This window comes from Anabas testudineus, chromosome 9 (genome assembly GCF_900324465.2).
Source record: "Anabas testudineus chromosome 9, fAnaTes1.2, whole genome shotgun sequence".
In the NCBI taxonomy this organism is placed as follows: Eukaryota; Metazoa; Chordata; class Actinopteri; order Anabantiformes; family Anabantidae; genus Anabas; species Anabas testudineus.
This window is the reverse complement of record NC_046618.1, coordinates 16,577,538-16,597,460: the sequence shown is the minus strand read 5'-3', so window position 1 is coordinate 16,597,460 and position 19,923 is coordinate 16,577,538. Positions and strand designations below refer to the sequence as shown.

At 40.7% G+C, this 19,923-nt stretch overlaps 3 protein-coding genes across 4 annotated transcripts; 2 read left to right on the top strand and 1 right to left on the bottom strand.

The window, feature by feature from the left end:
• The first annotated feature begins 238 nt into the window (after window positions 1-238).
• Window positions 239-4,714, top strand: LOC113151170 (chondroitin sulfate N-acetylgalactosaminyltransferase 1-like). The gene is made up of 9 exons (XM_026344043.1): window positions 239-642; window positions 748-848; window positions 975-1,153; window positions 1,314-1,530; window positions 1,743-1,844; window positions 2,862-3,043; window positions 3,307-3,401; window positions 3,489-3,570; window positions 3,805-4,714. The coding sequence occupies exons 1-9, from the start codon at window positions 280-282 to the stop codon at window positions 4,113-4,115; spliced, it is 1,632 nt and encodes a 543-aa protein (XP_026199828.1). The 5' UTR covers window positions 239-279; the 3' UTR covers window positions 4,116-4,714.
• A 1,609-nt stretch (window positions 4,715-6,323) lies between these two features.
• Window positions 6,324-10,951, top strand: LOC113151171 (phospholipid phosphatase 1-like). Of its 2 annotated transcripts, XM_026344045.1 has the most exons (7): window positions 6,324-6,459; window positions 6,562-6,818; window positions 8,279-8,430; window positions 8,551-8,831; window positions 9,304-9,361; window positions 9,669-9,845; window positions 10,097-10,951. In XM_026344045.1, the coding sequence occupies exons 2-7, from the start codon at window positions 6,761-6,763 to the stop codon at window positions 10,220-10,222; spliced, it is 852 nt and encodes a 283-aa protein (XP_026199830.1). In that variant the 5' UTR covers window positions 6,324-6,459; window positions 6,562-6,760; the 3' UTR covers window positions 10,223-10,951. The 2 variants fall into 2 exon arrangements, with proteins under 2 accessions (XP_026199830.1, XP_026199829.1); XM_026344044.1 differs by having other exon boundaries at window positions 6,324-6,818.
• A 3,065-nt stretch (window positions 10,952-14,016) lies between these two features.
• Window positions 14,017-18,905, bottom strand: LOC113151111 (ATP synthase subunit alpha, mitochondrial-like). The gene is made up of 11 exons (XM_026343950.1): window positions 18,770-18,905; window positions 18,206-18,281; window positions 16,984-17,153; window positions 16,704-16,877; window positions 16,230-16,396; window positions 15,838-16,138; window positions 15,476-15,700; window positions 15,268-15,375; window positions 14,994-15,138; window positions 14,696-14,846; window positions 14,017-14,599 (listed from the first exon to the last, which is right to left on the bottom strand). Exons 1-11 carry the CDS (start codon window positions 18,827-18,829, stop codon window positions 14,521-14,523), a joined length of 1,656 nt encoding a protein of 551 aa, XP_026199735.1. The 5' UTR covers window positions 18,830-18,905; the 3' UTR covers window positions 14,017-14,520.
• Between the last annotated feature and the right edge of the window lie 1,018 nt (window positions 18,906-19,923).

Sequence of the window (19,923 nt, the reverse complement as noted above, 5' to 3'; positions counted from 1 at the left end):
GTTTTGTCATTCCAGGGAATTCCAGCCTTCTGGGAATGATCTCTGCACTCTCAGCGTCACAACCATCTTCTCCACGCAAATGAATGTTTGGACACTGTGTGAAGATGCTGCCTGTGGATGTGAAAGATGAGGACCGCAAGAGAAAGCAGGAGGAGTCTATTTTTATATCTATAGTTTAGGAATTATGAGTTGTTCATCTTTTTGCGGGTGCATCTCCACTTGACAGATGTGTCATGGTTTTATAAGACAGTAATTGTTGGGATCGTATAAACGGCAACCATGTTTAAAAGGTGGCTTTTGGCCCTTGTGGCCCGTGTCGGCTTCATTGTGCTGGGCCTCTGCTGCTGCCTGTTGCTGTTCTACCTCCTCTCCTGCAAACCTGTGTCTCACGGCAGCCAGCAGTCCCTGCTGTGGTCTGGAGGTGCCACCACTAAGGAGGGATTCATGGCTTTGTTGCAGGAGAGGGAGGACTCTCACAGACGTTACATCAACAGCTTGACAAAGCAGATAGCCCAGCTCAAGGAGGCTCTCCAGGAGAGGACGCAGCAGCTCCAGGAGTCCTTGGATAAAGCTAAAACAAATGGGATTTTGCCTCTGGGTCTGGAGAGTCTGCACAAAACCCCAACACAGTCTGACCTGAAGGTAGGAACTCGTGGCACAGATGCTGTAAAGAAGCAAAACTCGCGTGTGCTGATGAAGCAAATGCAGTGTGACACATAGTAGTAAATGTTACATCACGTCTTTCAGGAGTTCTTCCGCTCCCAGCTCAACCAGGCGGAGGTGAACTTGGGTGTAAAGCTGCCCAACGAATACGCTGTGATTCCATTTGACACTTTTACCCTGCAGAGGTGAGTGGGACTGTTGTTTATCGGTGAGGCCAGCAACAGTGGAGCTTTCAGGGCCTCCAGGAGTACTCTGTGACCCACTTCTGTCAAGTCTTACCTCATGCAATGCTCTTTTGTTATGTGACTTAGGGTGTACCAGCTGGAGAGGGGGCTGACCCGGCACCCCGAGGAGAGGCCTGTGAGGAAAGACCGCAGAGACGAGCTGATAGGCACTGTGGAATCAGCTCTACACGTCCTGAATGGACCTCATCAACATACGGACAACACCAGGCGAAAGCACACATACTCTCCTTCGGACTTTATAGAAGGTGAGAAAGATCATGTGTTCATCTTTCCTGCATGTTGACACTTGGTGGATGTCTGGAAAACCAGAGTCGATCCATTCCCGGACAAATAGAGAGACAGCACAGTGATTTATTTGTTTATTTCTTTGTTCATTTTTGCAAGTTCTCCCTTTCTCTGTCTCAGGGCTGGCTCGTACAGAGCGGGACAGAGGAAGCGTTTATGAGCTGACGTTTAAAGGCAAAGGCCCGCAGGACTTCACGCAGCTCGTGCTTTTCAGGCCATTTGGTCCCGTGATGAAGGTGAAGAGCGAGAGCGTGGACACCCGCAGCATGCTCATCAACATCATCGTACCTCTTTCCAAGAGACCAGACGCATTCAGGCAGTTCATCAACAACTTCAGGTATCATTTAGAAGTGAATTAACACCCACGACGATAACTGTGCATAAAAGCACGTAAAACATCTCGGCACCTTGGAGAAAGTGAACAAAAAGTACAGATGTAGCACTTTACAAACGAAATTTGTACATGAATTAGTATAGAAGTGCACCTAAGATGGGTGTGTTCAACATCTATCTGTATTTGATTATTACCTTTTTGTGTTTTTGGTTCAGAGAAGTGTGCATCCAGCAGGACGGCAGGGTCCATCTCACTGTGGTCTACTTTGGACGGGATCAGATAGAGCAGGTGAAAGCCATGCTGGACCAGACTACCAGGTAATGTTATGAATTGACAGTTGAATTCTAAGCCCACAGCTCACATTGGCTTCATGTGGCTTCAGTTTGAATCTTCAAATCTCTAATTTGTTGTGTCTCCACGAAAACAACAAATTGGAGACTGTAATTCAACTACATTAGGATTCTAAGGATTATTCATAGCCTTGAGTGTTTTTTCCTCAGTTTGTAGAGTTTGACCGACCTGTCACTCCCTTATTTGTTTCTTTTTGTTGGTTTAAAATAATTGTTTATCAATGCTGTAAATAATGTACTTGACCAAGTTATCATCTGTAAGTCTGTAAGTCTTGGCTTTGACGTTCAGGGGCACTCCCCAATTTAAAAATGAAACCATTTTAGTAATGTAGTTACTCTACAGAAACAAAGGATGCTTTTTTGTGCCTTTGTTACTGGTAAATAAATTAATAGATACAAAACTTTCAAAAAGGTCACATTTCCACTAACATACATTTTCTTGTAAAATGGATAAAAGCCATTTGAGCAGAACAATTTGGAACATCTTTTTTTTTTTTTTTTTTTTTTTTTTTGGCCACAGCACTGTTTTTACGTTTTATGGTATCATCTGTTTCCTGTCGAAGCGAAATCGTGAGTCACTGATGTTGATTATATCATAAACTTTTATCGTGCAGTGACACTAAATTGAATTATTTTATTAACCTATATCAAGATGGAGATAACGGGGGCAGCTTACAGCAAGAGTCAAATCAGTCTCTTCTTCTCAACTATCATGGAATTTATTCTCACTGATGTGACTCTGCTGCACTGTAAGTGACAGAGTATCAGTGTTTCAGAGCAGCAGTCTAATAATAAATTAGTCCTCTGAGTCTCCTGCATCCTCAGGGAACAGCACCCACATGCTACTTTGGTATGCAGGCTTGGATTTACTTTTGGTTTTTGGGGGCAAAATCCAGCAGCTCCTCTAATAGTTCCTGGTAACTAAGTCATGCTGCAACAGCCTGATGAGACTCTGTCTGCATTAACTCTTCGTCTCCCTCTCAGAGAGACTCGATTCAGGAGTTTCACGCTGATCCAGCTGAACGAGGAGTTCTCTCGTGGACGAGGTTTAGAAGTCGGGGCCAGAGCCTGGCGGCGGAGCCACAACGTCCTGCTCTTCTTCTGTGATGTTGACATCCTCTTTACGTCTGACTTCTTGACTTCCTGCCGTCTCAACACAGAGCCTGGTGAGAGACAGGGTTGCTTCATCCCATGATGTGTGAAATATTTTCTTCAGTATGGTGCAATGTTTGTTTTTCAATAGACTGCTTTCCAGTGATATTATCCCATCTTGATTCATGCTCTAACTTCGTTCTTGTTTCTACAAGAACACAAATGCGATGTCAATCATGACGTGCGTGCACCCACACAGGGAAGACACCCAGTCAGACTTTGTTAATGGAGACACCAGTAGGGATGAAACTCATACATGTACTGTTTTTGTCTCTAGGTAAGAAAGTGTACTATCCAGTGCTCTTCAGCCAGTACAACCCAGCTATCGTCTACAGTAATCACACACTTCTACCTTCTGTAAAACAACAACTGGTAGGTACAAAAACACTCCACAAGCAGCAAAATGTCCTTGAATAAGAACAGAGAGAGGCTGATTTCCAGCTGCTCCTTTTGTCTCAGGTGATGAGGAAGGAAACTGGATTCTGGAGAGACTTTGGGTTTGGCATGACATGCCAGTACAGGTTGGATTTCATCAACATAGGTAATGACAAAGCTTGGGTCATCCCTAATTTCCCCAATGTCATGCTTTGAAAGACATAACCCAATGAAACATCACCACTAATTGTTGATTTCACAACATCCACCTTTACTGTAGCAATAAATGGTGTTTCCATATGACACCAGCTTGTTAATGATGATAATAAAATTAATGTTATTTCTATCTAAATCATTTTCATTTATACCGATGATGATTTCTTTGTCCACTTTCTGGCAGGTGGTTTTGACCGTAACATTAAAGGCTGGGGGTTGGAGGATGTGCACCTCTACAGGAAGTACCTTCACAGTAAGCTGATGGTGATTCGCTCTCCATCCCGCGGCCTTTTCCATTTGTGGCATGAGAAGACCTGTGCAGACGAGCTTCCTCCGGACAAGTACAAGATGTGTATGCAGACCAAAGCCATGAGCGAAGCCTCGCACGGCCAGCTGGGGGAGCTCATCTTCAAACGAGAGAGAAATGCAAGAAGCAGGTCAAACTTTACTGAAATCACAAGAGTTGTCACAGACAAACCAAACAAGACTCTCTGATAGTGACGATCAGCTCGAGAGCAAGACGAGCTTCATTAACTGTTTACGACGATGGGCTTCCCCCTTTTCCTCCAAGTGATCAGCATCAGCGTGCTCTCGTTTCTTTTTAAATCTCATATATGTTTTTTATTGAGTATCTAAACAGATTCGTAGACATTTTACTTATACCTGTGTTTGACAAATTAAAAATGTCTTCATAGTACAACTGTAAGCTCTGGACCTTAAGACCAAAATATAAATAAGTAAATCATTGAATATAGCCAATGATGAACTATTCTTTCTATTCTGATAAGGCTTTATTGACACAAACACAACATTACTCAGTAGAGGAGCAGACCACACCCGTACGTCACTCAGCTGTCCTACAGCTTTCTTTGTCATGGGGGTAAAACATGACCTTCAACCAAACAACTGAAGTTTCAATAGTCATCACACCCAAGTACCCGACTCATTGTCACTTCAATAGTTTAACGGAGGTGTTTTCTGTTACTTCTGTGTGTCACAGCATTTGGAAAAAGGCTGCTGCAGCCTTTTTACAGCACTTACAGTTTATTTACCTACATTCAAGGAAAGTAACATTAATTTATTTATGTTGAAAGTGTTTTTATATTTATACCACAATGTACAAATACAAGTTACAAATTACAAATACAAATTAAAATCAAATATTAAATTACAAATAGTACAAAGTACAAGTACAAATAATGAAGTATTAGAAATATAAGGATGCCAAATCCTCTGTACTGTCTCAATATTTCTGTCTAAAACCAAGTCTGACAATATCTTCTAGCAAGTAAAACAGAAGATGTTTTGTATTATTTGTATTTTATTAACTCTTAATGTGTGAATTACTGTGGATTTTAAATAAACTACTACAGTTACTGTGACTGTGTTTGACCTGCAGGCTTAAAGAAACTTTTCATCTAACACTACATTTATAACTATTACACAGCTACAAAGGTAACAATAATAAAAAAAATAACCTCATATGCTGAGTGAGAAACAGTGGGATTTAAAATTAAATGAATTTACCAATTAAACATCCTTAAGAAACAAAGCTCTCCTGTCTCTGATCTTTGTGCTGCATTGATCAGGAGGTATCTATTAATACTGATACTGATGGAACCTGGTTCCTGCTGCAGATGCTCGGAGCAGGGAGGAGGAGCAGCTCCGTGTCTGCCGACGGCTGTGGTGACTCGGCCACCAGCACCCATAGGCCCGAGACCTTCCACGGCCGTGTGCTGCGTTCACGCACACTGCAGAAATTTAAGACCCACCCCAAATGTGACATGCAAATGCGTATTTGCTTGTCGCCTGTAAAAGGAAAGTATCTCTGAGGGCAACTTTTAAACGTGACGACGTGCAAACGAGCATGATTTGTAGCATCACACATGTTTAAAGGTTCATCTCAGTCATGTTGAAAAAACCTTGAAACCTGGAAAATGAACAACTTAGGAGAAAGTGATACTGTAATGTTAATGCAAACAAATAAACAGACATGAAAAACTGTCAGTGCATGACTGGAAGGGACCATACTCAAATATGATGTTCATCCAGTGGCAGATTTTCTGGATTTTACTCCAGTCAGATCATTTTGATCACATGGGACTAGGAAGCAGCAGACAATAACCATGTTATCTACTGGTACTACTCTAATATATAGTCATGAGTCATAAGCTGCAAAGTAGGAAGCCAGCAAACAATAACCAACCATTTTACCTGAAGACAACAGAAACCCAGAAACTAATAAGACTATTTAAATCATTTCAGCACAAACATGCCTCTATTATCCCCTCGCTTCCTCCCTTGCTGTGTTTTTGGAGGCAGAGGGAGCTGAATTTTTGTCACTGTTAATATATAATCATTTAAATGGATTAGCAGCCTGTTGAATTTACAGTTCAATTTAATTTAATGTTTGATTTTTGAGTTTCAATTACTAAATGAGTCTTTTGGACACAGGTCTCTGGGACAGAGCCTGCAAGTTTAAAATAAAACCTAAAGCTCGTCATGATTTAATGACCATGCTATGTATTTCATTTAAAGTGTTTCTTTTCCTCTTTTTGAGTCTATCCTTATTTACGAAACCTGGAAGTTACTGTGAGGACTTTCACTTTTTTCTGACCACACCCTTTTTGCTCCCCCCCCCCCCCTCCCCTCCCCACAAACGCTGCAGATGCGCTGTCTACAAAATGCCCTCACCGTCCGTGAAGGCAGCACTAATCAGGACCGGAGAGGCTCGGCCCCCGTGTCCACATCTCGCCGCAGCGTCTCATCCCAGGACGGGACAGTGTTATGATCAGAGGGGATCCCGCTGCGTTATGATGATTTGTGAGCAGAGGAACGGGTGAGAGGCTCTCCACGTGTGTTGGTGGTGTTTTAGATTAGATCTAGCCCGTAGCTGCGTGCTTTGATCTAGACTGTGTTTTTTTTTATTCCTCACTGGTAGTTGTAGCTTCTCGGACAGTCCTCGGAAGCTGCTGCTTGTTGGGCTGTGACTCTGGTGTGTTTTGGTTTTGTGCTGGAGCAGCGAGTCGTGTGCGCCTGAAAGGCTGCGCCTCGTCTCGCCTGAACGCAGCCGGCGGCCGCTGCGCAGCCGGGACCCGCTATTTTTTCCAAAGACAGAGACAAGAAGAAGCAGAGGGACCATGTTTGAAGCCTCGGGGATCCCTCTCATCCTGCTGGACGTTACCTGTCTCATTCTCGGTATGAAAAACCTCTTGATCCTGTTTTTAAATGCAGAGTTAAAGTGAGCTGTGCAGGACTTTCAGAGCAGAGACCACACTTTAGTTCTTTAAGCAAATTCTCTCTCATTATTTACATAAACCAGGAAACCAGGCAGGAACATGGAAAAAGAGGCAACAAAGTCCCACCCTGTGTGTGTGTGTGTTTTTTTTTCTCATGCAAAGTTGTATTTTTAGCTCAGTGTTGAGAGTGGGATCACAGTACAGAAGTAGAAACTGTGGCTGACAATAAGAAGACTGTAAAATAAAATAAAAATAAAAAAGCTGGAACAATCTGAACTTTGTCCTGTCTGGGACAGTCAGAGAGATCTATTTGATAGCTGCCATGATGGATAAAGATAGACTGCTTGAGACTTACAGAGCTCCAGAAATCCTTTGCTGCGGATAATCTGCTCTGAGTCACTTTGCTTTGTCTTGTTGTGCTGACTGGACACCTTCATCTTCCCATTTTGTTTTCGGAGCTGGCAGCAGCACTCGTACTGGAAAATATAATGTCTACCATATTTACAGCTCCGCGTCTTCAGTCCAAAGTCTAAACACGAGTTCTAATCTGCTCTCTGGGCTGTTGATAGTCTGGCAGACACTCACACACACAAGGGCACAGACTCAGTTAGAAGATAAGAGAGTTTCATTTTCTATTTTTACTAAAAGTAAGATGACAAACAACGTCCCCCTGTCCAACCCAATATGAAGAGGTGAACGTTTGCAATAAATCAAGTAATGATACCTATCAACAATAAAGAGGTCCTTGTGATTCCTAATCATATATTTAGCAAAGCCGACCTCTAATCTCACTTCAGTCCTTTTCTGTTTAGTATAAATAAAATTAGTTGTTTGTTTTAATGAACTGTCAACAAAGAAGACAAAACATGTCATTTTCCTGTTCTTACTTTGTTCTTCTCTGGTGTAACTCAATCATTTACTCCTTTTTTTTCCCCCGTGTATCTAATTTGACGGAGGATAATAGTTGGATTATTGTTTCCTCGAGCTTCGATCTCATTCACCTCCTGACATTTAAAAGACGGCAGCCTGTGTAATTTGCCCTGCGGTGGGTTTAAAACCAGCAGGCTTTAACAAAGGATCTGTGCCTTTTGTGATGACTCATTTAACCCAAAGGCCTGAAGTCTTCAGTGACTCTACTGGGAAGAATGCCCAACATTGAATTACTAACTTTAGTTTAGCCACTGGTCATATTTCTTTTCTGACAAAGCTGCACATGGAGTGTGAGGAAAGTGGAAACAAGAATGTGAGAAAAACCAGTGGCAGCATGTTTTACGTGTTTTTACAGGGTCTCACCTTCGTGTTGTGGAGTAATTCAAGACTCTGTGTATAGTTCGAGTTATTGCGTAACCGTCTGTCCTTGAACACAGTGGGTGTTGTGGGCGTTCTTGTAATTATCGGCCTCATTCTTCACTTTGACAGTCGGACTACCATTTTTCATCCTGACCCCTCAACACAGCCCTTTCAAACGGGGTTTCTTCTGTGACGATGAGTCCATCAGATACCCCCTCAAAGAGGACACCATATCCTACCAGCTCCTGGGTGGAGTCATGATCCCCTTTACGCTGATAGTGGCAAGTCAACAAGCTTTCTTCTTCTAAAGCATTTTTAAATGTCACTGCAGGAACAAGTTGGACTGCATTAGGTGCGGCGGGGTTATTGACTAATTCATCCATTCATCCATTCTTTTGCAGCTCATCTGTGGTGAGTTCCTTTCTGTCTACTTGTCTCGCATCAAGCACCAGTCTTTAGGGACCAAGTATGCTGCATGCATCTACAAAGCTGTGGGGAGCTATGTATTTGGAGCTGCTGCCAGCCAGTCCCTGACAGACATAGCCAAGTACTCCATCGGCCGCCTGCGGCCAAACTTCCTGGCTGTATGCAAACCAGCCTGGGATCGCATCAACTGCAAGAGCGGCGGGTACATCGAGAACTTCACCTGCACCGGGGACAAGTTTCTGGTAGATGAGGCCAGGTAAAGCCCTCTGAAGAATCTTGAACGTATTTCATTACCTTTAATTAAAGGGATTGTGTATGAGTTCATGAATGTGACTCAGGGAGGAGCCTATTAATTAAAGAGCACCCAGCCATTTGCGTTACTTTGCTGTACATGCAGCTCGTGTGGATGCACGGGATAACTATCAGGAACCTTAATCCAATATAGTTAAGTTGAGCTTATGTTGTCAAGCTGGAAATCCCTCAGGAGATAGTCCAGTGATTTTATATTGTAAATCCATAGAGCTGTGGGGAACCTCCAAACTCGGACATGTTCCACAATACGCTTTATAGACGCTTTAGAATACACTTTATACAGTATAGAGAAGTGGAATGCCCCTTTAATCATAGTTTAAAATGTAAGCTATCGGTTTAGATCATGAATTGTTATAAATCTAACATATGAATTAAAGTGAAACTCATTCACTTTCTGTTTTGTTTCTTATTTGCAGACTGTCCTTCTTCTCTGGTCATTCCTCCTTCTCTATGTACTGCATGCTGTTTCTTGTAGTAAGTACATTCATACTTTCTACTTAAAAAATGAGTTGAAGCCTAATTTACTGTGATTTATGAGCGTTATTCTAATACATATACTTTCTTTACTGTCTCTACACGCTAATAAGTTCAACTGGAACCTACAAATGACTTTAATTTGTCATTATAAAAAGGTTTTCTTCTTAAAAACCTTTTCGGCAGAGAAACTAGCTGCCAGCACCTGTACTGTAAATATTGGCTCGGAGAATCTAAACTGTGTGTCTGGGTGAACCGACAAGTTTTTTTTATATTATTTATTCATTTTTCCCTCCGACCGCTGTAGCTGTACATTCAAGCCAGACTGAAGTCAAAATGGGCGAGACTTCTGCGTCCCACCATCCAGTTCTTCCTGATCGCAACTGCTGTGTATGTGGGTCTATCCCGGGTGTCCGACTACAAGCACCACTGGAGTGATGTGCTTACTGGCCTCCTGCAGGGAGGCTTAGTCGCTATTTTCACTGTAAGTTTAATCTAAAGTCTTAAATTAACTAAGAAAGCGATTTATTTATTTATTTATTTTATTTTATGTGAACTTATTATATTTAAATGCAACAATTTGTACAATTTGTTTTATGAATGTGACCACCAGCATGTCCGTGAGATGCCAGCTCTGCTGCAGTGACGTCAGAACGGCTCCTATCCATTGTTCAGTCACAATAATAAACTGGAATCTGTCCTCATTTTGCTGCTCTCCGCCTTGCTTCTCTGCAGGTGTTCTGTGTGTCCAACTGCTTTACACAGCCAGTGGATCCAGTGGTGTCACAGGAGGAAGAAGCCTCACCTACCAGTTTACAGGAAAACCCTTCTAATGTAAACCACTATGGCGCGGCCGACTGAATCTGAGGCCTCCATTGCTTGAAATAGACACAGGGGACCTAAACACACGGATGAAAATGCAAACCTTTGATATAATTTGCTGGCTGTTTCTCTTTGAAAAAAACATTTGCCGCATGGAGCCAACACTGCAGCCTGCAGGCTTTAGCTGCTATCTTTGGTGTGGTCTGTAAACTTTAATTACAGGAACAAAAGTGCACTACAGAAGACAGTACTTGCACTTTACTGAACGATGAAGAATCACCAGTTTCTGCTAAGTTCATTATGGAACGACAAGGCGAGATACAGCATGTTGGTTTTACCTTTCATTCTTTCTTTTTTTTACAGTGTGAGCTTGTTGGAAATGTGGTTAGTACTATATATTGGTCTGATGTTGCCACCATGAATGAATGAAATTCCTTTTTCCCTGAATATAATGAGCGTCTGTGTGCACACAGCAAGCGGGCTTGTAGAGCGCCTGGCACCTGTGAATAAGAAAACCTGGACTGTCCTTCAACAAGAAGTCGAGACTGGACTCAGAAATGATATATTTCATGTTAATTTTGCCAGATTGTCAGATTGCTGCTACCTGCTGTATCAAAAATGCAATGAATACATTATTGTTTTGTTTTTTACAGTTTCTATGAAGATCTTTGCATTTTTGTCCATGCAGAAGCTTTAAACAGTAAGGTTCGGAGCAGTGCTGAAAAAAAAAAAGACTCAAATAAAGCGACGAAAACTTTGCTACTTTGATACAAACTCTGTTGAAATGATTCCTGTGTGTTTTGTCTGTAAAAAATACAAAGCACATGTTGCACGTGCTCATTTGTTCTGTAAATTTAAAGTAAGGCATGAAGGCATCGAGGAAGAGAAACTAAAACCGTGAGTGCTGAAAGAAAGGGGTTTATTAACACAACACTCTTGTCTGGAACATTCATGGTCAAACCATAGACACCACAAACATGTAAATGCCACACCACTTCTGGATCTGGACGCCGATGGACCGGTTTGTTAGTTCAGTGGTATCATGACGGAAGAGTTTAAGAAAATGAACAAGCAGACTATCCCTGTCTGAGTTCATCACTTTAAACTTAAGTTTAGTATTTAAAAAGTACAAGTATGAGAAAGTATTACTATACTACTATAACCTTCTTACTGTCACTGCATAAACTCACTGTCACTGAAGACAAACAACCCAGTTACATTCTGTGGTTTCTGCCCCCTGCTCGTTTTGTGCCGTATAGTTTGGTTTCAGAATATGCAGAAAACCTTATTTCTAGTGTAAAACCCCCAGCCTCACTTCAGATCATCTAGATGTCTGTACAAAAGATCCTAAACAGCCTCCTTCCTGAAGATCTCAGAGCTTTATTTCACTCTATTGTCCTGAGGCCAGCTCAGCTTTTTCCGCTGTTTCAGTTCCCATTAAAGATTCGATTTTCGTGCTTCAAGCTGGACTTGCACATATTTCATAATGTCACACATACCTTCACATTTAATTTATAGGAATGTGTTAATGTGATTTATTTGTAAAGGTCCCTTAGAGAAACTCTCTCTCTCACTTTCTATTGTCTCTCTGTTGACTGGGCTCTCCTGACCCCGCTGAGCAAATGTGATTTAGTAGCAAAACAGTACTTTATTTGTTCACATTTGAGAAACTAAGGAGTCAACAAACAGTACTATCTACAGAATACGGGGTATATGAATAGATGTTTTACCTAGGCTAACATGACTGAATCAATATATTTTGCAACATAGTAGTAGCTCGGCTACAACTTGGACTACAAAAGACTTAAAAAGACTCAATCCATTAATGCTTTACCTGTTATAAAACCATATATTGAGTTTGACAACGATGTATAAAATCCACGAGCATGGCATTTGAATTCATATGGAAGACCCCTTGAACTAAATGTTACAGAGTCATGAACAAAGATGACCATGTTTCCCACTTTCTGACAAGTTGTAGTAAAATCTAACCTAACATATAACATAACATAACCGAGATTCCCAATTTGTGGGAAGCAGAAATCACCAATGACATGTGCAATGTGAAAAGTTACAAAAGATATAAAAAGGTATGTGAGAAATCGTGTTGAAAGAGACGGTTGACATTGCAGAAATTTTGTAGAGAACTTGCAAAACAACACAAACACACACCCAATAACCATTGGAGAGCCAGTCTGACTATATGTCATGAAACCAATAATTCTTATTGTTACAAATATTTCATAGACATCACATCATTTTGGAAACTGTTCGTCTTGTCTCAGAACTTCCACGTCCCTCATGTCTGGACGCTGGTCACGTTGTGTGTTGCTTCACAGAGCTCTCTCTTGTTGTCACGATTTCCTTGACAATCGTCCATTCACTCACTGTCACATGTCTCACTTTATCTTGCCAGGCAGTGACGCAGCTAAAGAAACAAGAGACTCAGCATCTCTGCATCAGTCTACAACATCAGTCTACAATGACAATGGCACTTAAATAATTAGCCTTTTTCATTAATTGAATTTCCCTCCCAACAAGAATTCCTATTGGGCCTCACATATAGTTTGCCAGAACATTTTTCTTGACTCCACAAAGTATTATTCTAGCTCGTGTGAGGCAATGAGGGAGAAAGAAACAAAAACAAAAAGCGAACACAAAAAAAACAAAACAAAAAACAATTGGTAAATATAGCGTGCAAGTGTTTGCGGACACCTGCATAAGAGTGAGGCTTAAAATTTCACATGAAGTAACCCAGAGAGAAGTACTCGACTCAAACTAGAGAAGTAGAAAAGAGAAACAAACCTACAGGAAGAGGAAGGAAAAAATATACATGAATAGCTGTATCTCCAAACCCACAATGTCTAAGACATTGTGGGTTTGGAGATATCGTATAATCAAAATAACTGTCTGAGGATACCATAGGGGCTGCCAAAACACAGGCTGCCCTTATTTTCCCATACTTACCCCTATTAACCCATGATTTCAATGCAGTTTGTTTTATTGTGTTTCAGGAAATACTGATTCTAAGGCACAGAAAGCATGAAGTGTGATGGCTACAGAGACGTGGGCAGAGATGTTCAAAATGCTGAACTTTAAAGGAAAAAACAACAATCAAAGCCAGAGAATAAATAAAACTAAATATAGTAGAAACGAAATATTTGTGTTAAATTCTTATTGGTTAATACATTGTTTAAAAAAATGGATTGACAGCGCACAAATTATTTGCGCCTACCTTTGATGAAATACTGTTCCAAAGGTTTATAATTTGGCACACAGAAAAAAACTGCAAGCAATATAAAATAAAGCACCAATCTATAACAAATGAACAAAATAATGAAAAAACAGGCAGACAGGGAACTACTGGCTTTGACCTGTTGGTAATACGACCTGAGCTACAACCAGTGTTTGGGCTGTGGAGCTGAGCCTGTGGCGTCTATGGCCACCTACTGGACATGAATGATAAAGACATAGCTGCACAGGTTGTGTGCCTAAAACAGAGTTGCTAATTGATGTATGTTTAGTTTATTAGTTAATACACAGAAGATCAATGTTTATGGGTTACATTTCAAGCAGTAGCAGAGTTCTGAGTAGTTGATCAAATAAACTATTTGAAGATCTTAGGCTTTAAGAAACTTTAGTTTTTTCAAACTAAATATGACAATAATTTACCTTGCTCTGAAATTTGCCCTTCACATTCTTTCATAACTACATAATACAGAAATGTGCTTAGACGAGATGTGAAGTGGTACAGATTTGACTACAGGTAACCAAAATACTAAAATCTCAGTCTCAATGAAATAAAAAATGACAATCACATTGACTTAATTTGTGACAGTGTAACTAAATTTATTACCACAGCATCAAACATTTCCACCTTTCCAATCAGTCAAGAAACTGCATTTATACTCTTTACATCCTGTCACCACTGAAAAGCAAAACATACTTAATTCAAACCAATTCATTTGCCCTCTTTAACATAATGCTCCTATGAGTCAGTACAGTCCACAGCAGAAGTCATTTGTATGTGCACTGCTATGCACATTACCTTTATATTTTCTTAATGAAATACACTTCGCAGACATTAAACACAACTGATTTGTTCAAGTATTGTTCTTGATCGACTGATGTTTCATTCCTCTTCTCGCAGAGGTGAAATCTCCACACCTACTGTAGTTAAGAGCTCAATTGGAAGAATTTTACAGCACAGTAGGGTTGTAAAAGTTTATTTTGAGAAATCTGTACATGGAGGTTTTGGCCTTCAGTGTGTTCACGTATACAAGCATAATGGGGACACAGACAGGTAGCTCACTGAAGAACAAGAGAAGTGCTTTCCATTACTCAAAGCTGGACAGGAAGTTCAGTACAATCTGCTTCAGTTTAGCGTCTGATGCCTCTGAGATCTTGCCATCAGCCCTGAAACAAACAAAATTCAGGTGAGTCAGATAAAATAAATGCCAATTTTAACGATAGGGATGCTCAAACATATTGTGGCAAAGGAATTTGTCTCACCTGATTGTGGAGAGCAGCTCCTGCTGCTGGCTGAGGATGTGTTGCAGGAAAGCCTTCTCAAACTTTGTGATCTTGCTGGGTTCCATCTTGTCCAAGTGGCCTCTGACACCAGCGTAGATGACTGCTACCTGCTCCTCAATGGCCATGGGAGCTGGAGAAGCATTAGAAATGAGAATTATTGGTTGACATTTGCTTTTTAAAATGATAATGTTGACAAAACTTTATTTCTGTTGCTAAATGTCTAATACAGTGCTACAGTTGCAAAACTACTGTAGTAATAGCAAAAATAATCACTTACAGTACTGTCCCTGCTTGAGCAGCTCAGTGAGCCTAACACCCCTGTTAAGGAGTTGCTGGGTGGCAGCATCCAAGTCAGAACCGAACTGGGCGAAGGCAGCTACCTCACGGTACTGAGCCAGCTCCAGCTTCATGGTACCGGCCACCTGTGAGGTAGAAAAGAAAGCAGCACAAAAAGTTAGAAATGATCTGTGACTGTAGCCTCATATTTACTTTTATGAACCAACAGATGGCAGATGCCTGGTTAAGAAACAAGTCTTCAACTCAGATATTACCTGCTTCATGGCTCTGGTCTGGGCAGCAGAGCCTACTCTGGACACAGACAGACCTACATTGATAGCTGGGCGGATACCCTTGTAGAACAGCTCAGTCTCCAAGAAGATCTTGAGAGAGCAGATGGAAAAGAAAGTCAATAAAGCATCAGGTCAAATTGCTACAAAGCAGCAAAGAATAAAGGAAAAATAAAAGAATTCTAAAACAAACCTGTCCGTCTGTGATGGAGATGACGTTTGTGGGGATGTAAGCAGACACATCACCAGCCTGAGTCTCGATAACGGGCAGAGCAGTGAGGGAGCCACCGCCAAAGTTGTCATTCATCTTGGCAGCTCTCTCCAGCAGACGGGAGTGCAGGTAGAACACATCACCAGGGTAGGCCTCACGACCAGGAGGACGACGCAGCAGCAGGGACATCTGACGGTAGGCAACAGCCTGAGAAGGGAAAGTAGATTTACCAAGGTTAAATGTGGAAGTAATGCCTCAGCTTCCATAATAATATTAACTAAGAAGAAATGTCAGATTAATTTCAATCATGAGCATCCTTAAAATAAATAAACCAATTTCCTAACCTGTTTGGACAGATCATCATAGATGATCAGGGCGTGTTTGCCGTTGTCTCTGAAGTACTCTCCCATGGAGCAGCCTGAGTATGGAGCCAGGTACTGCAGGGGGGCAGCATCAGAGGCAGTGGCAGAGACCACAATGGTGTACTTCATGGCATCAGCGTCAGTCAGCCTCTTCACCAGCTGAGCCACAGTGGACCTCTTTTGTCCAATGGCAACGTAGATGCAGTACAGCTTCTTCTTCTCATCAGTTCCATCGTTAAACCGCTTCTGGTTGATGATGGTATCAATGGCAATAGCTGTTTTGCTATAAAGTGAAGATGACCATTTATTGGAATTCATGATTTTTAATACAGTCTTGATTGACCACATTAAAATTTCTTTATGTCAGTATTTACCCCGTCTGCCTGTCACCAATGATCAGCTCACGCTGGCCTCTGCCGATGGGCACCAGGCTGTCCACAGCCTTGATTCCAGTTTGCATGGGCTCCCTCACAGAGATACGGGGGATGATTCCAGGGGCCTTCAGACCCACACGCCTACGGATCTTGGAGCCCAGTGGTCCCTGAGAAAGACAATAACCTAGATATTTCAGGTTCTTCAGGTAGAAACTCTTTTGTACAACAAAGTGAATGCTTTCTAACTCAAAGATGTTTTAACACAGTCTTTAAAACAATAACTTATAATGTATTTTTATTATTAACAGAAATTAACATTTAGCAGCTCAAAAGTCCCAAAGTACATTAAAAGATTTAGAAAAGAGTAATATTTAAACAGCTAGCAGTTATGAGCCATCTTTCAAAAGATGATGAGGCTTTATCTAGCATTTATTTAAAAAAAAAAAATAAAATAATCACTAAATGTCAGTTTACTTTTCCATCAATGGCGTTTCCCAGAGCATCCACCACACGGCCAAGCAGCTCCTCACCAACAGGAACATCCACAATGGCACCAGTTCTCTTCACAATGTCACCCTCCTTGATCAGCTTGTCGTTACCAAACACCACAACACCAACGTTGTCAGGCTCCAAGTTCAGAGACATACCCTGGAAAAAAAAAAGTACATATGTAAAACATTGGCAAAAGAAGTTTTATTATAAATTTGAGTTTTAAAACTATATTCACACAGAAGAGGGTATCTTTCAGACATACTTTAAGTCCAGAGGAGAACTCGACCATCTCTTCTGCCTGGACATTCCTCAGCCCGTACACTCTGGCAATACCATCACCAATTGACAGCACACGTCCTGTCTCCTCCAGGTCTGCAGATGTGTCAGCACCCATGATCTTCTCCTCCAGGATTGAAGACACTTCGGCAGTTCCTGTGGAAGAGAAAGCATATAAATTGTAGAAGCTGAGTGAAAGTTAACATTTAACCCATCTGTATACTTTACTTTTTCCTGATGTGCACAAATGTTAACATTCTGGTTATTCACATCAGATGACTCTGCAGTTTTGTGAAGGTAAATTTTGATCTTACTTCTGTAATGAGAAGTATTTTTATTGTACTTTTTTTTTTTAAATCTTAGTTTCACATAACTGATTTCACTCTGGATAAATAACTCATTCTGTCTTAATTACTGTCGATTTTCTGAATATAAGAGTCGAAGTTGTTTCTAGGTAGTAAGCTATGAATTAATTACGAGCATAATGGACGATAAAAATAAAATTATAATTATCATTTTATTATAATAAAATTAATCAAGACATATCCATTTCTCCCCACATCTTCACTATATTAAATTTAAAACTTCAAGAAATATAATGTGCCCATTGTCAGTTGTAAAATGTCAGGAATATAAAAAGAGGGGCAAAGAAAACTCAGGAATTTACCCATAAATTTAGTTGTGGTAAAGATTTTGATAAAAAATTTAAGTCTGTCAGTGTGCTTCGTAGCAAATGACTCCACAGCCAGAAGAACAAACATACATTAAATGCAATACTTTAACAAATTGTAAGGGCTTATTTTGGGAAAAAAAATGCAGTGCTACATAACCGACACCTGCAGATACCCTGGTATTAAATAGTCTTTGCAGTAAAGACAATAAATAATAATGACATACTTTATTGATCCCCTTGTGGAAATTGTGGTTGGACAGCTGCCAGACCGTACATACGTCAATACTACAGGATTTCAATGTCTTGTCCAAGGACAGGACCGGGAATCGAACCACTAACTCTATGGTTACAGGTTGTTCTACCAACTAAGCTACTGCTACTGAGGAGCTCAGTTTGATTGGATAAATACGTGAACTGACAAAATGACTGTGCAAAGACACATTATTAACATATTTAGTGACCTTTCTCCATCATCTTTAGGCACTGACCCACAACATGAAAAACAGAGCTTGTGTCATGTTGTTGTCCTTCTCACCTGTCTTCTGCAGCCATGGTCTGTGTGTGTGGAGGTGGTTGACCCCAACACAGGCGGCCGGTACAGTCTTGGACACCTGGATTCAATGACAGACGGATTTAATTAAACTCTTACTGTAAATAAGAGTTCACAAAACTTATTACGGCGATAGCATAAATCTGTGCACCATAAACCCTGAGTAAGTCTAAGTCTGTGCAGCAGAGAGGACATGCGCTGTCAGGATTTCTGACCTTCACAGCGTGGCTGAATGAGGCGCTAGCTAGCAGCTAGCATTAGCTTCGTCTGTTGCTAACTTTGGTTCCGCTTGCTGCAGGACGAAGGTTGTAGATTCACAAGAGCAACTTGAACAAACACATTTGTTTCACCACGATAAACGTTAGTTATGAGCAGGCGCCTGCGGAACAGATTAGCAGCTCTTAAAACCCACCTTCACAAGCGGATGACAAGTTAGCTAGCGGCCTGCGTCGTTAACGTTACCCTTCACGCCCGTAAGACTCACACAGTAATTAAATTAACGCACTACAACATCCACATAGGATATAGATTGTTTGATTAAATACTTACAAACCCGGCCCTTCTAGGAAGAGCTCTGGCCAAAGCTGCTGCAACTCTCACGGATAGCATTGTCTCGGGTTGCTAATGACCTGTCCTCCACTAGCGGCTACGACCTGCCTGTGAGTGAACGTAATGGCTGAATGAACTCTTCTTCTATTTATGTGAAGCCGGTGGTAAATTTCCTGCTTTTCTGCCGCACTCTGCCACCTGCCGGTACGAACATGACACTGCTCTCAAACCAATTTCAAGTCTCATCCAGACATTTAAAATGACTCTGGCTTGAATGATAAACTGTGTCAAATGTCCCAGAATATATATTATTTATCTTCTTACAAAAAAATCAAAATATAAAATATAAACTTTTGTTTAAAACAAGATGCATTTGACCACAAAACCCATTTTCATTTTATCTGTCTGTAAGCTGCTTATTAGACTTATAATATTTGTGATGCCGCAAATCAACGTCTTCAAATCTCTACAGATACATTATATTGTCTGATAGGATGCCAATGTGATAAGATGAATGAAGTTTTGCTTTACTGTAAATTACCAACTCACTATTCAAACAGCTAAACAGTACAAATACTTTTAAGTCTCTAATATTGGTGGATTTTGGGAAAACATATTATTATATATTTCTTATAAAATTCTCAAATTAAAAGCCTCAGAAAGGATTCATAGCCTGTCACCACCCTCTATCATCACAGGTTCTTTCGCCAAAAAAAGGCCTCTAAACCTACCAACTTTACTTTCACTCCGTATTTGTTTCCAGGTTAACATTATGTTCACTTTGTGTTATTTACGTACTGTCTGTTGTGTAAGCACTATGTAAAGATATATTATATAGATATATAGATATACATTCACTGTATTAACATTTTAGGTTTTTTTGGAAATGTAAATGTAAGTTTAATATATGTACACACTATTTAAGCACATTTGTTGGGTTTATTTGTAAATTGCATCTTTCTTTAATCTAGCTCAAAATGTTCAGCTGTCTTAAAACAACAGTCTGGTGCCCGTATGAATAGCAAAACAGACTTTACCTGCTGTAACCACTGCTCTAGTTCATATTGTGTGCAATCCCTTTAAAGGTGGTTCCCTGCTGACTTGCAGGAATTCTTGGTACGGCAGGTGCAACTGATTCAGTGTTTATCTCTACT

What these genes read in the sequence shown, in the direction of transcription:
- LOC113151111 (XM_026343950.1), bottom strand. Translation starts at nt 18,829, where the DNA reads ATGCTATCCGTGAGAGTTGCAGCAGCTTTGGCCAGAGCTCTTCCTAGA. An exon ending in ATTGGTGACAGGCAGACGGG is followed by an intron (nt 16,139 to 16,229) that starts GTAAATACTGAC and finishes TTCACTTTATAG; the next exon opens with CAAAACAGCTATTGCCATTG. An exon ending in AGACCAGAGCCATGAAGCAG is followed by an intron (nt 15,139 to 15,267) that starts GTAATATCTGAG and finishes TCTACCTCACAG; the next exon opens with GTGGCCGGTACCATGAAGCT.
- LOC113151171 (XM_026344045.1), top strand. Translation starts at nt 6,761, where the DNA reads ATGTTTGAAGCCTCGGGGATCCCTCTCATCCTGCTGGACGTTACCTGT. An exon ending in ACTGCATGCTGTTTCTTGTA is followed by an intron (nt 9,362 to 9,668) that starts GTAAGTACATTC and finishes CGACCGCTGTAG; the next exon opens with CTGTACATTCAAGCCAGACT. An exon ending in GCTTAGTCGCTATTTTCACT is followed by an intron (nt 9,846 to 10,096) that starts GTAAGTTTAATC and finishes GCTTCTCTGCAG; the next exon opens with GTGTTCTGTGTGTCCAACTG.
- LOC113151170 (XM_026344043.1), top strand. Translation starts at nt 280, where the DNA reads ATGTTTAAAAGGTGGCTTTTGGCCCTTGTGGCCCGTGTCGGCTTCATT. An exon ending in CCGTCTCAACACAGAGCCTG is followed by an intron (nt 3,044 to 3,306) that starts GTGAGAGACAGG and finishes TTTTGTCTCTAG; the next exon opens with GTAAGAAAGTGTACTATCCA. An exon ending in CTTCTGTAAAACAACAACTG is followed by an intron (nt 3,402 to 3,488) that starts GTAGGTACAAAA and finishes CTTTTGTCTCAG; the next exon opens with GTGATGAGGAAGGAAACTGG.